This window comes from Eubalaena glacialis, chromosome 1 (genome assembly GCF_028564815.1).
Source record: "Eubalaena glacialis isolate mEubGla1 chromosome 1, mEubGla1.1.hap2.+ XY, whole genome shotgun sequence".
NCBI lineage: Eukaryota > Metazoa > Chordata > Mammalia > Artiodactyla > Balaenidae > Eubalaena > Eubalaena glacialis.
This window is the reverse complement of record NC_083716.1, coordinates 185,219,735-185,234,766: the sequence shown is the minus strand read 5'-3', so window position 1 is coordinate 185,234,766 and position 15,032 is coordinate 185,219,735. Positions and strand designations below refer to the sequence as shown.

Below are 15,032 nucleotides of genomic sequence, written 5' to 3'. Positions count from 1 at the left end.
TACAAAGCAGAGCATTTTGGAATTTTCATTTTTTAATAATGAATTGCAATTCAATTCAGGTGAGCATTGCTTATAAACAATGTTAGAATAATAGAAGAAAATAGTAGGTTCTCATAAAAAGTCCAGTATCTTTGGCTTTTTACTCTCATCAGCAAAGTAGATAAAAATGATGGATTTTTATTCCATAAAAGTGATGGATTTCTATAGATTTCTTTTAGAAAGCCTTGGTATAATCAAGAAATTAAAAGAATAACTCTCTATATATGTGTACGTATATTCATTAGTGCTCTCTCTGTTCTTAGAGAGATATCACCTGTATTTAGTGATATTTCTATTTTCAGTAGCCCCATCCATAGATACCATCTCCAGAAGAATAGCATTTTTATTTTTGGCTAGATCTTATCTTATCTGAAGGCTAGTGTTCATCTTTGATTTATTGTGTGTGTGTGTGTGTGTGTGTGTGTGTGTACATATATGATGAATACTCTGATTATAATGAAAATGGAAACATTTAATAATAAGTACAAATGCTTTTTGAATTTTTTTCTAATTAAAATCAGAATGTAGTAGTAGCTTGTCCCTGTGGAGCTATGACTACTGATCTCTATCACAGCAGTTTTTTTCTTCTTTGGGAATTTAACCACAGAGAGAAAAAAAAGGGAGGGGGGGTATAGATAAGTAAGCTAGGAAAAGCAAGAAGTTAAAATGTATTTTTTAAACATAAATGCAGCAGTTCTGAACAAATAATTCCACTCGCTCTGATGCAGAATTACTAAACCCAGCAAAAGAAATTAGGAAGAATCCTAACGTAGTTCTTGTAGTTAAATAAACTGTCAAACAGACAAAAAGGCAAAGGATAAAGCCAGAACAAACAACTCTCTCTACTTCAATTATAAATACTGGGGACTTCCCTGGTGGCGCAATGGTTAAGAATCCGTCTCTCAATGCAGGAGACGTGGGTTCGAGTCCTGGTCCGGGAAGATCCCACATGCTGCGGAGCAACTAAGCCCATGCGCCACAACTACTGAAGCCCACACCTAGAGCCTGCACTCCGCAACAAGAGAAGCCACCGCAATAAGCCCGCGCACCGCAATGAGGAGTAGCCCCTGCTCGCCGCAACTAGAGAAAGCCCGCGTGCAGCAACGAAGACCCAACGCAGCCAAAAATAGTAAAGTAAATTTTAAAATAAATAAATACTGATGATAATGTTACAGATACGGTGTGTAAGAAATGAAATATCCCATCCCAGGACTTAGTACAATCCATCTCTATACTTAGTAGACCAGGTCTATCTTGAGAAAGCTAAAATTACTTTCTGAAAATTGAATAATTTTTTCATAATTTCAATTGATATTAATTTTCTGCTTAAAAGCCACCAACTTTCATAGGTTTACTTAGAAACAGAGTCAAAAGCCCTAATGTGATCACATCAGTACTTGAATCAGATTATACAAACATTTTTGCTATTACAGAAGCTTTAAAAAGACCTTTGATGTAATAACAATACCTAAAAACAGAAAGTAACCTAATTATAGCCCCAGTCTGTTCATTTGAAAAAACCAGAGACATTTCCTTTCTCAAGGGTATATTCTCTGTGCGTGTGTGAGTGGGCGGGGGATACATGGAATGCTTTAGGAGGTGAAATCACCAAACAAAGAAACTGGAAAAATTCTGAGACAGGAGTATGTGTACTTCAAACAATGTTCTTCCACCACCAACCAGTGCCCAGGAAGCCCATCTTCTCTCAAAGGGGCTGAGAGATGATGAGATGCTATGGTGTCTGGATTGGATGGGATTCTCTGATTTCATCGGGTCCCAAGAGATGTGTTATCACACAAAGAGATGTGTTAACACAAAAACACAACAAGAGTATTAGTTGTACAGCAAGGTCCAAGCGGGCAGCTGCACGGAGGAGTAATGGGAAGTGGATACTGTTGGTGCCCTACCCAGATCCCTGTACCAGGCCAGTGGACCCATGCCCCAGCTGCTGTGAGCACTGTGAACTGCTAAGGCTAACAGCTTCCTTCTTCTACCAGGAATTGCTGTTTGGCCAAGCTGGGGCCTTCACACCTGGGAAATTATACTGTAGCATGACCCTCCCCCATGGCTCTCAAGGACTGAAGGACACAAGGGTACAAACAGCTGAGGGAATGAAAAGTCCTTCTTGCCTCAGGGTGAGTCCAACTCTGTGACGTAACTTACGCTCCAGAGCTCACCATGGGATCAGGCTGAGGGTGGACTCCAGCTGGAACCCCCTCTTGCTTAGCACCGACACCTGTCCTAACCTCTTCGCTCACCCCTTTCCTCCTAAGGGCTCTTCCTCAATAAATCACAGGCACCCTAAGCTCAGTCTGAGGTTGTCCTAGGGAATCTGACATAAAGGAAGAATGTGAAATAAAGTAACGAGTGTGGTAAGTACAGAGATGGGCTACACAAGACAGCCTGGGGCTGAGGGAGACACTGAGCAGCGCTTGAGAAAGGGTTCCTGTGGGCCTAATCTAAAAGAAGTTGGAGTTTATTTAAATGAAGAAAGGGGAAGGGAGCAGGACAGCATCCCTGCAGGCCTGGTGGAAGAAACAGATGCCCAACAGTGGAAGAGAGAAAGAGCATGGCCGGAGGGAACTGCATACAGGTGGCTGCAGCTGGAGTATGAAGTGAAATGCCCAAGAAGCTGGAGATGCAGCTGGTGGGCCAGGAGTGGCCAGAGCAAGTCATGTGTATGTGTCGCTCCCTACTTGTTGTTTTAATACCAGCACCTCTCCTTTCCATTTCTGTGTCTCATTCTCCAAGTCTTCCTTCCTCTGTTTCCACTGCTCTAAATGTCACATACTTCCCAGCTATCTGACTCTGGACAACTTACTTATACATACCCCAAGTCTCAGTTTCCTTATCAACGAAATGAGAATGATATCGGTACTCACTTCATCGAGTTGGGGACTGACTGAGAGGATGTATGTACTAATCCAGTGCCTGGCTCAAAGTGGGTGCTCAGTCAATGTTCGCTGCCTTCTCCATCACCCCTAAATCAATATTTATTCTCTCTGTCCTTTAGCTGTGTATAAGAGAGGACTGAGGTTTCAAAGAGATTAGTCGTCATATTTACCAAGTAGACATTCTCTGTTTGCCATTCAAATAGAAATAAGATCATTTTTCATTTCTAAGTCTTTTTTAAATAGTTTAATAACTCTCCCTTTTTTAGTTTAGCAGTCTACTCCTGTCTGACAGAATAAACTTTATAGTTTGTAATGCCTTCAAAGTGTAAAGAGGTACAAATGTCTGTATTCTACAATATAGTAGTGTAGTAGAGCGTTCTTTTCCTAAAGGATTCTGTTTAATATAGGAAAAGCAATGTGGATGGATCACTTATACATACTTAGAAGTTAACCTTTTGGGGAGATTAAAGTGCTGTTTTTATATTTGGATTCAAAATCCCCATGCGTTCTATTTTCTGAGTTTCTCAGTAGGAGAGCCAACCCACTGAAAATCTCAGGGAATCGAGCAAGGGGTGGGGGTGAGTAGGATGGTGTCTCCTTGACTTTTCTTTGTGATTTTTGCATTTTAGACATAAATGAATTTAGATGTTCTCCTAGTCTGAGGAAGAGAAAGCTGAAGGGGAGGGAACACTGGCTTCCATGAAACAGAAAAGGTCTTCATTAGTAGTCTGCAGGGTTCTCCTCAGAGCTCACTGCTAGGAAGGCCAGATGTGAGAAGGGGACTGGACCTCTGAAGGTACAACAGCCCCTCTGGGTAGGGACTGTTTTACTCTGCAGGCGGGGTAGAGCTTAAACAAGTCTAAGTTTGAATCCCTGCTCTGCTACTTAGCAGCTTTATTGACTTTGGGCAAGTTACTAACTCTCGGTTTCCATATTTGTAAAATGTAATAAAAACCTACACTGCATGGAACTGCTCAAAAGGATTATAGTAAATGGGATCACGTATCTAAGCACTTAGTATAGCGCCTGGTACGCAGTGCATGGGCAACAATTGTACCTGTTGTTGTTGTTGTTACTGCTGGACCCAGTGATTTTTTTCTATAACCTTGATATAGAAATATTAGCTCATCTTACCAACAGGGAATGATAAGAGTTTCTCTTGCCCTTTTCCCTTAAAATAAAGAGAATTCTGGACGTTTCTATGTAACCCTGCACATCCCAGCAAATACACTTTCATCTCTTTCCTCCTTACGCAGGGCAAAGAAACCCTACATACTGGAGATGGAAAGAAGTGAAAGAGCAGCTCTACAATGGGCGTCTCAGCTACCTTAGGGGAGTAAGGTGTAAGAGGTATTGTTCAACTGGCCACAGACCCGGCATCCTACCATCTGAGAAAGCAACACATTCTGTCACTGACCTTGGAGAGGGGGACCGGCTCCGGTTCCAGCAGCTGCCGACTTACAGAGGGTTCAGTGCTAGAGGAAGAAGTCCTCTCCAGTATGTGGATACTCTGAAAATACATGGAAATACAGCCTAGGGTTAGAGAACCCATTTCTCATGTGGATGGACATGGGCGTGAGATCGCACAGATCACAGTAAGAACAGTGAGCTATGTTAAAAATCGCAAGTTCCTGAGGGGACCAAAGGTAGCAACAACTGTAGGAAAAATGCGAGGATAAGGATTTTGTTTTCTCCCCTTATGGATTTGCTGGTGAATTTCTGCTGCAACGCTGGTTTCAGGCTTAGAGAAAGAGTCAGAGAACACATATATTAAAAAAAAAAAAACCATGGAATATGTCTCAACATTTTTATAACTATGAGAATGGTGGCACACCTACTACTTAGACAATTAGCCTTACATAGAAATATTTGCTCATCTCTCCAATGGCAGGAGACAAAGAGAAAGGTCTACATCAAAAAGCCCAGAGCCTTAATACCATTTAGTCTCTAGAGTTTCTTATAATCCTTATAGGATAATTATATATTATAATATTATAATTATTATAATTATAATAATATGACAATTCTTAAATGCACAGAGAAGAAAACAATTCATCAGATATAATAAGCAGTAGATGTCTTTTACAAAGACTATAAAGAGCATTCACAGATCAATGAGATGACATTCCAACAGGAAAAGAGGCAAAGTACATGAACAGGCAACTTGTGCAGAACATTTGAAAAGATGCTCAACTTCAACCACAGAGGTTTTCAAAGAAGTGAAAACCAAAATAATAACGATTTTTAAAAAACCCACTACATTCAAGAATAGATCAGCGTTGGGGGAAAGGGAGTATAAATTGGGTACAGTCTTTCTAAAGAGGAATTTTGCAATTTTATTAAAAAGTCTCTGGAAAAAAAAGTACCTGCCGCACTGACCCAGCAATCCCACAGCTAAGTCTTTACCCTAAGGAAATAATCAGATTGGTATGGAAAGATATAGGAACAGATGTGCTTACTAAAGCATTATTTTATTATAGTAAAAAAAAAAATCTAGGGCTTCCCTGGTGGCGCAGTGGTTAAGAATCTGCCTGCCAAGGCAGGGGACAAGGGTTCGAGCCCTGGTCCGGGAAGATCCCACATGCCGCGAAGCAACTAAGCCCATGTGCCACAACTACTGAGCCTGCACTCTAGAGCCCGTGAGCCACAACTAGTGAGCCTGCGTGCCACAACTACTGAACCCCGCGCACCTAGAGCCCGTGCTCTGCAACAAGAGAAGCCACCGCAGTGAGAAGCCCGCGCACCGCAACGAAGAGTAGCCCCCGCTCACCGCAACTAGAGAAAGCCCGCATGCAGCAACGAAGACCCAACGCAGCCAAAAATAAATAAATAAAAATTAAAAAAAAAAATCTAATACATATGAGAATAGTACAGACTTATAAGGCTATAACATGCAGTGAATCAAAGTGACAACACGAATTTCTGTTTATTGGTATGGAAAAAATAGCCATGATGTTCTGTCAACTAAAAAATCAGGCTATAAGGAGTATGTAGAATATGATGATGTTAAACATATAATCAAAATATATTCCAGAATGTTAACAGTAGCTGTATAGAGGTGGTGGGATTATAGATGATTTTTAATTTTTTCTTAATTTTTTTCTAATTTTTTAGTGCAAAAAATATACATTACTTTATATTTGGAAAAAATTAAGCACTTTATATGAAGGGATAAATCTGAAAGACATTAAAGGAATAATTCAATGGAGTTAATATTTAGATATAGGCTGAAAATGTAATGTAACATTTTTACTCTAGTTATAACATTTCATTGTTTCAATAGACAAAGTTGGATTTTATTTACTTATTAAGGTCTCTATTTTTAATATCTCACTGGAAAACTATCAGATTAATGTTTGCTTTTTTCATAAAGAAAATTACACTTTGACCTGAGCCAAATTATTCTAATTTCTTTAGGTTTTCAAGCTTTTGGTTATTTCTGTTACCTTGAAAACAAGAAGTCTGATCGTAAATTTTTAAAATCCTACCTGAATGCTTTTTTAAGTCATTTATTAGAAAGAGAATAACTGAAGTGAAAGATTTAGGAATTGCTCCTATTTCTCCAACTTGTGAGGAAGCAGAAGAAATAAGAACAGATATTTTGGGGCCAAATACAAAGTTGGGCAGGGATTAGCGAGAATTCCTAATCTGACAGCTGAAGTGTCCAAGGACAATTTAAGCATTAAATGGGACTCTGCTCTTTCCATTCCCAGGTTCACTTGAATTAGCAGGGAAAAATGATACAAGGCACTGAGTATCAACATACTCAGCACCAGCGCCTTTTGTGGGAGAGTCAGAAGCAAAGGCATACTACAGAGAGAAAAACAGGGAGCGTGTGTTCAGATCTTTAACAGACAATGGGACCCCTATCATTTGAATGTTGGTGCATTTAGTGTTGTCTCAGAGGTCTCTGAGACTGTCCTCAATTCTTTTCTTTTTAAAAATATTTATTTTACGTATTTATTTGGCTCTGTCGGGTCCTAGTTGAGGCACATGGGAACTTTGTTGCGGCATGTGGGATCCTTCATTGCGGCGCGTGGGCTCCAGAGCTCACGGGCTCAGTAGTTGCGGCACACAGGCTTAGTTGCCCCGTGGCATGTGGGATCTTAGTTCCCCGACCAGGGATCGAACCCTAGTCCCCTGCATTGGAAGGTGGATTCTTAACCACTGGACCACCAGGGAAGTCCCCTGTCCTCAATTCTTTTCATTCTTTTTTCTTTATTCTGCTCCGTGGCAGTTATTTCCACCACTGTATCTTCCAGCTCAGTTATCCGTTCTTCTGCCTCAGTTATTCTGCTACTGATTCCTTCTAGTATTTTTAATTTCAGTTATTGTATTGTTCATCACTGTTTGTTTGTTCTTTAGTTCTTCTAGGTCCTTGTTAAATGTTTCTTGTATTTTCTCCATTCTATTTCCGAGATTTTGGATCATCTTTACTATTATTACTCTGAATGATGTGGTACATATATACAATGGAATATTACTCAGCCATAAAAAGGAACAAAATTGGGTCATTTGTATAAATGTGGATGGACCTCACGACTGTCATACAGAGTGAAGTAAGTCAGAAAGAGAAAAACAAATATATATTAACGCATCTATGTGGAATCTGAAAAAATTGGTATAGATGATCTTATTTACAAAGCAGAAACAGAGACACAGACATAGAGAACAAACGTATGGATACCAAGGGGGAAAGGAGGGGGTGGGATGAATTGGGAGATTGGGATTGACATATATACACTATTGATACTATGTATAAAATAGATAACTAATAAGAACCTACTGTATAGCACAGGGAACTCTACTCAGTGCTCTGTGGTGACCTAAATAGGAAGGAAATCCAAAAAAGACGGGATATATGTATACGTATAGCTGATTCACTTTGCTGTACAGTAGAAACTAACACAACATTGTAAAGCAATTATACTCCAATAAAAAAAAAAAAAAGACAATGGGAACAAATGACCTGGGACTTGTATTATTTACTTGTTCATGTTAATATTCTGTATGGGATCCTATTTAAAACATAGCAGCTGAATATGAAATTTAGATTTATTCTGAGATCATATAATTAGGAACTAAAATGAGAATTGTTGTTGAAGCAAAAATTGTATTACCTTCTAGGATGTAATCATCTCCCCTCACACCCCTTCATTTTCTTTTTTGTGTTTAAAAATGACAAAAGTAATATATGCTCATTACAAAAAAATTCAAGTACAGCATAGAAATATATAAAAGAAGTCAAAGTTCCCACCCCACTGTTACTCACTCTCCCCACCCCTCTAGCTTCTGCAGCAGTGCTTCTCAAAAGGTTGTCCATGAACCCTGGAGGTCCCCAGGGCCCTTTCAGGGCATGTGCAAGGTGAAAATTGTTTTTATAACAATACCAAGATGTTATTTGCCTTTTTTACTCCCATTCTCTCACTAATGTATAGTGGAGTTTTTCAGACGATACATAACATAAGGATCCTTCTCTATCTTCACACTTGCAGATGACTAGGCAATAAAATACACATAACATTGCCTCCGGCTTCCCCCTCCCCCCAGCAAATAAACATGGTAAGAAATGCAAAACTTGGAAAGAAACTTGACCTTAGAAACTATGTAGGCAAGAAATAAAGGATTAACTCAGGAACTTAGCCAGGTGAAGGAAAGTAAATTGCCTAATTTACAAATCAAGCCACAGAAACAGAAATCAATTTAGGATATTTAAAGTGTGATAAAAAAATGAGTTTTGTCTCTATACAGAGACCTGGGGATACTTAAAATGTTGCTGGGATTTTGTGGGTCAGAAGGGTTAGTGACCAAACAAACCAGGACAGCATCTGTAAGATACCTACTGCAGTACCTGTCACAAGAAACACAATATTAGTCTTTTCTCCACCCGATTTTACAAAAGTTCATATTAGGGAAGAAAAGTAAGAGGTTCATTCATTTCAAACATTTATAATATAGTACACATGCAAACTGAATGAACAATCCAAACCCCAAATTTTGTTGATTTCCCAAGGAACAGAGAATCATAAAAATGTTTACTAAGATACAGTAAGTACATGAATATTTTTATTACCACAAACATATGTATATATTTTACTGAAAAAGTAAAGTATGATTTATAAAACTACCGGCTGATACCTATTATTATAAATGTAACTAGCTTCAAAAAATAAACTATTTCATTTAATTTTCATAATAATAAGAAGCCAAAAGCTCTTAAACAAACTTGTGCAGTATATTGTATATTTGTATATTATTCGAACCTATCATCTATCCAATAATAAAAAGTTAATCCACTACCTTAAGAATTGGCTTCAAACTCATGGTTTTTAAATAAAAGCCAAAAGTATATCCCTGAAGTTTTGTAATTACACACACAACCACTCATTATTTTTAATGAAATATCTAAGTACTTGAATGCTACGTTTTTAATACTGCAGATATGAAGAAGACAGTTTTCAAATCTGTCATACTCAGTCTTGGATTCTAGTTCAACTGGATGCTCCATGAAAGTAAGAACCAGCTCACCTTCACCTTGATATCCCACTCCCTTTACCCCTAGCACAAGGCCCTGCGTACCGTAGCCAGTCAATTTCTAGAATTTTTCAGTACTCTCTGATTAATTGGTAGAGAACAGTCCCTCAGCAATCATTAACACAAGATCAGGTATAAAACTGCCTTCTAGCTTCATCTTGGAAATATCAAAATCACAGCCCCAACAGAATAGAACTTTTGAAAACATTTTAAAATAAGGACTTTTAAAATAGAAACATCTGGTGAATTAATCACAGAGCTCTTGTTTATTAGATTTAAAGCTGTGACTGGTCAATGGAGAACACAAAAAAATGTAATGTGGCAACATCTTTAGTAACAAACTAAATCTTCATAACGTTTCCTTTAATATCAAAATTTGTGCTGTACTTCTTTGGACTTTTGTTCACAAGCTGGCTATTTTCATATTCTTTCACGGTGACTTGGAAACACATGCCACATACCTTCAAGGTGTTATACATATTATATAAGCAGGTTAACTAAAGGGTTACATAAACCTGTTAATTATTCTTTTAAAATCAAGTTTTCTTTCAAATACTAAAATCACAACTTAATTTCCAGGTCAGTGTTTTTTCTTTAAGACTTTTTTTTTTTTCCCTTGAGCAGTTTTAACTCCACAACAAAACTGAGAGAAGGTACAGAGATGTTCCATACACCCTTTGCCCCCACCCATGCATAGCTCTCCCCCATTATCAACACCTCCGACGAGAGTGGTACCATTTGTGACAACTGATGAACTTAGGTTCATTCCAGATCAGTTTTTTAAGGAACTTAGAACACACAGAGAAGGTGGAAGTACTCACCCGTCCTTTGTTCTCCCTGCTCAGAGAGAACTGATGCATACTTAGCTTAAAACCAGGAGCCTAGCACACATATTTCACTGCAGCCCTTTAATTTGGTAAAAGTTTGTTCCCCAGGTAGCATCCACTGATCTCAATACCTCCTCGGCAGCAAGCGGAAATCTGCCAACGTGACTAAAGGCTGGTTTACCTGGTGTCAAAGATGTGGGTAAACAGACAATGAGACATTTAACAATAGCTGAACAGTTTAGTTGCGACTCCCGCAGAGAGAAACATGACTCTCAAAATGAAAGTTCACAGAACTGCTAAATGGGTCTCTTTGTGTGTCCAGCCTGCCGTTTACTTTAATTTCATTTTAAAGATGTAAAAGAATTGCTGGAAATATTTTAGGTTGTGGCTACCAACTTCTGTACAGACTCACTTTTTGTACAAATTTAAGACAGTAATAAGGAGAACTGGACCATTACTCTCTGAATGTTAACTCCATTGACATTGTTCGTCTCATTATTTTATCTAAGCTATTTTTCTATTCATGAATTACATAAAATATTTTCAAAGAAAAATATCCAAAATGATTTATAAACTTCTAAAGTATTTTCTTATTCAAGCTTCTGGCTGTTAGGCTTGTCTCTCTTCTAGTTCTACCTAATTTTGACATACCAACACTATTTCAGTGATACTAGTAACCTTTATAGTGTTGATGATGATGACAGTGGTGAGAATTAATATTTAGTGCTTTCTATATCCCTGTCTCTCTGCTTTGCATGGATTATTTCATTCTGTCTTCATAAAAAGCCTTTAACTAATTACTATTAAATTTATTTTATGGCTGACTGAACAGAGAAAGGCACAGTAAGGTTAATGACACAGAGTCAATAAGTATTGGAGCTGGAATGGAAATCAAGATTCTCCTCTGGACTCCAAGCTTTTAAATACTGCCCTCTACTAAAGTTAAAGCTAATGTTAGATGACAAAAAATTACAGCAATTTCAAGTAGTGTTTAACCTCAAGACTAACTGAACACATCTACCACAACCTTTCATGGAAACAGAAGGGTAGAAATGAGTAAAACAAACAAACAAAAAAGGCTACAGCACTCTTAAATATGGTACAACCTTGAGGTTTGTTTCCAAATTTCAAAAACTAAAAGCAAGCCAGCTAGCTTTTACTTCAGGAATGCAGTGTCTGACGCAGAGAAAAGAACATGAGTTTTGCAGTCACACAGACAAGCATACCAACCCCATGCTGCTATTTACCATGTGCCTTGGGCAGATCATGAACCTTTCTCAGCCTCCATGTTTTCCATCTGTAAAATCGGGATGTTAATGTCTAGCTTGGAAAACATTGCAAGTCACTGAGTTGGCACCCAGTGTATGGACAGTGCTGCCTACATGCTGGCACACCGCAGGCATTCCATAAATGGTAGCTAACAGCTCAGTTATAAATGCTGTAAGAATAAATGTTCAGGAATATTGTGCATTCTTATTTCCACAGAAAGATGTGTTCGAACACCCTGCAGGTGTACCACACCTGAGTACCCTTTTGAAAGCAAAGAATCCATACCTGACATGGCCATTATGTTACTTGGTCAATCTAGCAACCGTAGTCAGCACCACGTCATGACCAGAGCATCAGAGTTTACAGAGAAAGCTGACAAAGCGAGTAGAGACAGATGTCCTAGATACCTGCCAGTGGGAAAGCAACAGCAGCGGATGGCAATGCACATTCTGCATCCCTCTGAATGCCTACAGCAAAAGTGGTGCACAGACTTGCCTGCTGCCTTCTTAATAATGTCCTTCAAGCAATTACTTTTATTATTTTTGGAATAGCATAAAATATTAAAATCACCGAAGCCAGAAGGCCATGACTGAAGAAGTAGTAATTCTACTACTTTCTCTATAGTAACAGTTATCTTACTCTCACTGAAAGACGGCAGAATTGCATTAATAATAAATCTCCATATAAGCACCACTAAAATGAATCAAAGTAGAAAATTTTAGAAATAGTGGCTGGGAAAATTCCACACAGCACACCTGGGAAACCCTGAAGGGAGAACCAGCAGTCATCAAATTCTCCACTCTTCCTGCATCTGCACAGAAACATGAAACTCGTTAAGAACCAACAACTATGACCCCACAGTGAAGTGGTCTGTTGCTGGAAACCTTGTATTGTAAGAAATACAGTCAGGACCCATCAAGTGGTCCATTTATAGCCAAGAGTAGTTCAGCAATCCTGACTATGAAGTGGTAAAAGGCATATGAATAAACAGCTCTTTAATTCCCATGGTTGCCTTTCAGCAACACTAGAACCAGAACTTACCTGTGGGCTTGCTCCTTACCTGTACTCACAAACGTGCAACAAAACTACTGAAAACCCCAGCAAATATGATCATACTTCATTACAGCAATTATAACTGAATGGCAAATAAAAGGGACAAACACTAAAAGCCACTTCAAGAGCCAAGGCTCTGGAACGTGTAGAGTTAATAGAAAAGGCAGAAGAACAGTTCTGTATGACTCGAAAAGGACACTAAAGTCAAGTTAATTTGTAATTTTCCACAAGGCTATTAAAATGACCCAGAACAGACAAAGGTTTTCAGTGTGATAATCATTCCCATGATTTTGCTAATAATACAAGCAAAAAAAAAAATCATATATAACATTTATGTATGTATATTTGAGGCAGAGTTGGTTTGTTTTGATTACACCTGTAAACTCAGAGCAGATATATCTATGATTTGCCTATATGTACCCATAAATATTTGCTGAATGAAAGAATGAACAACTATTTGCTATCAGATACATAGTGTCTAAGTTCCCACTTTCTGGACAACATGTTTAAATTACTATGAGATAAATATAGATAGTTAAGGGGGCAAAGGGTGGCCCCGGTTCTACCTCAGCACCTCAAATATGGGTTTAAAAATTTGTTCTAACTTTCCCATCTGGCATATCCTTCATATTCATTTAATTTTAAATCTTATGCTTATGGAATTAAGGCTTACAATTTTATTATTAAAATAATGACACTTAAACTGTACTTACTATATCTAAATACTGTTTTAGAGCTACATACATATGCACATTAACTCATAAAATATGACCTTTAAAAATATACATTTTTGACTACAGAAGCAATACATATCCACTGCAGAGATTTGAGGGGAGGGAACAGAAAAGAAAAAAAGAAATTTTTCTTTTTCACCCACCACCACCCACCACCAGCAATAAACCACCCACCACCAGCAATAAAACCACCCACCACCAGCAACAATAAACTCCACCCACCACCAGCAATAAACTCTTCCAATATCTTGGTATATTTGCTTTCAGCTTTTTTAATGCATATATACTTTCAATTCTTAAAAACAAAATTGGAATTACACTATATTTTCAATTTAATAGCTGGGTGTTTTTCATTTAATAATATATAATTTTCCCACAGCTTTAAATATTCTCCTAAAGCATTTTTAACAGCTATGCAATATTCCACTATACGGCTATGAGATAGGTTATTATAGGTTATTAAATTAACTTCTTGTTGAATATTAGGTTTTTTCTAATTTTTTTTTTTTTTACTTTTTACTTATTTTTTATTTATTTATTTATTTTTGGCTGTGTTGGGTTTTCATTTCTGCACGAGGGCTTTCTCTAGTTGTGGCAAGTGGGGGCCACTCTTTATCGCGGTGCTCGGGCCTCCCACTATCGCGGCCTCCCTTGTTGCGGAGCACAGGCTCCAGACGCGCAGGCTCAGTAGTTGTGGCTCACGGGCCTAGTTGCTCTGCGGCATGTGGGATCCTCCCAGACCAGGGCTCGAACCCGTGTCCCCTGCATTAGCAGGCAGACCCTCAACCACTGAGCCACCAGGGAAGCCCTTTCTAATTTTTTAATACAATAAACATACTTTAACAAACATCTCTGCACAGAAATCTTTACATGTATCTTTGGTTGTTTCCTTAGAATGCATTTCTTAGAAGCTGAGTTACCAGGTCCTATGGTATGACTTTTTAAAAGACTTTAGATACACACTGCAAAGTTTCCCTCCAGAAAAGTGGAATTAATTAACACGCCTAGCAGTAGTGCATGAGAGTGCCCATCTCCCTGAAACCTCACCAACACTGGCTATTGCCATTATTACAAAATCTGCCCTTAATTAGGATTTGAGGTCAAGAAGTCTGGCACTTTAAAGTATACAACATGCATGGGTCTTTCCTTTACTTTTACTTTTGTGACAGTATTTTAATTACAGCCTAGGAGAGTTTCCGTGGATGCTAGTCAGAGGGATATTAAAATTTTCTATTTGTCCAAGTCGAAAATCAAATAAAGCAGTTTTGTAAACTTATGGTCCTTTGGGATGATGTTTTTATAGTCCTAATGAAACACCTGAAAATGTACTCTGTAAGAGCAGTGATGTCCAACCCTGGGTGAATAACAGTCTCCTGTGGAAGCTTCTGTAAACAGATTCCCAGACCTCGTCAACGACCTACGAATGAGACCTTCTGGGGTTCACAATCTTGCTGCTATAAACATGCTGACCCAAACCAGCCAGCTCAAAGTAATAAGATAACTTCTTAAGTGAGAAACTAAGGCAGGCCAAGAGAGCCAAAGTGTTCTGGCAAACATACCAGGGCAAGCAGCGAACAGATTCTTTCTCAGATAATGTTGAGTTCTAAATCACTTGTGGGTAATGAGCATCTGAGTGCCAGGTGGCAAATTTCCTTCCAGTGGTCTCAATTGCAGCACATTTG

At 38.5% G+C, this 15,032-nt stretch overlaps 1 protein-coding gene across 9 annotated transcripts in view; it reads right to left on the bottom strand.

The window, feature by feature from the left end:
• Positions 1–15,032, bottom strand: part of OSBPL6 (oxysterol binding protein like 6) — a 210,344-nt gene that overhangs the window by 59,923 nt on the left and 135,389 nt on the right. For all 9 annotated transcript variants that reach the window (XM_061202541.1, XM_061202527.1, XM_061202561.1 and 6 more), the window contains one exon: positions 4,351–4,443. In XM_061202541.1, the coding sequence (XP_061058524.1) occupies positions 4,351–4,443 (93 nt within the window). The remainder of the gene's footprint in view (positions 1–4,350; positions 4,444–15,032) is intronic.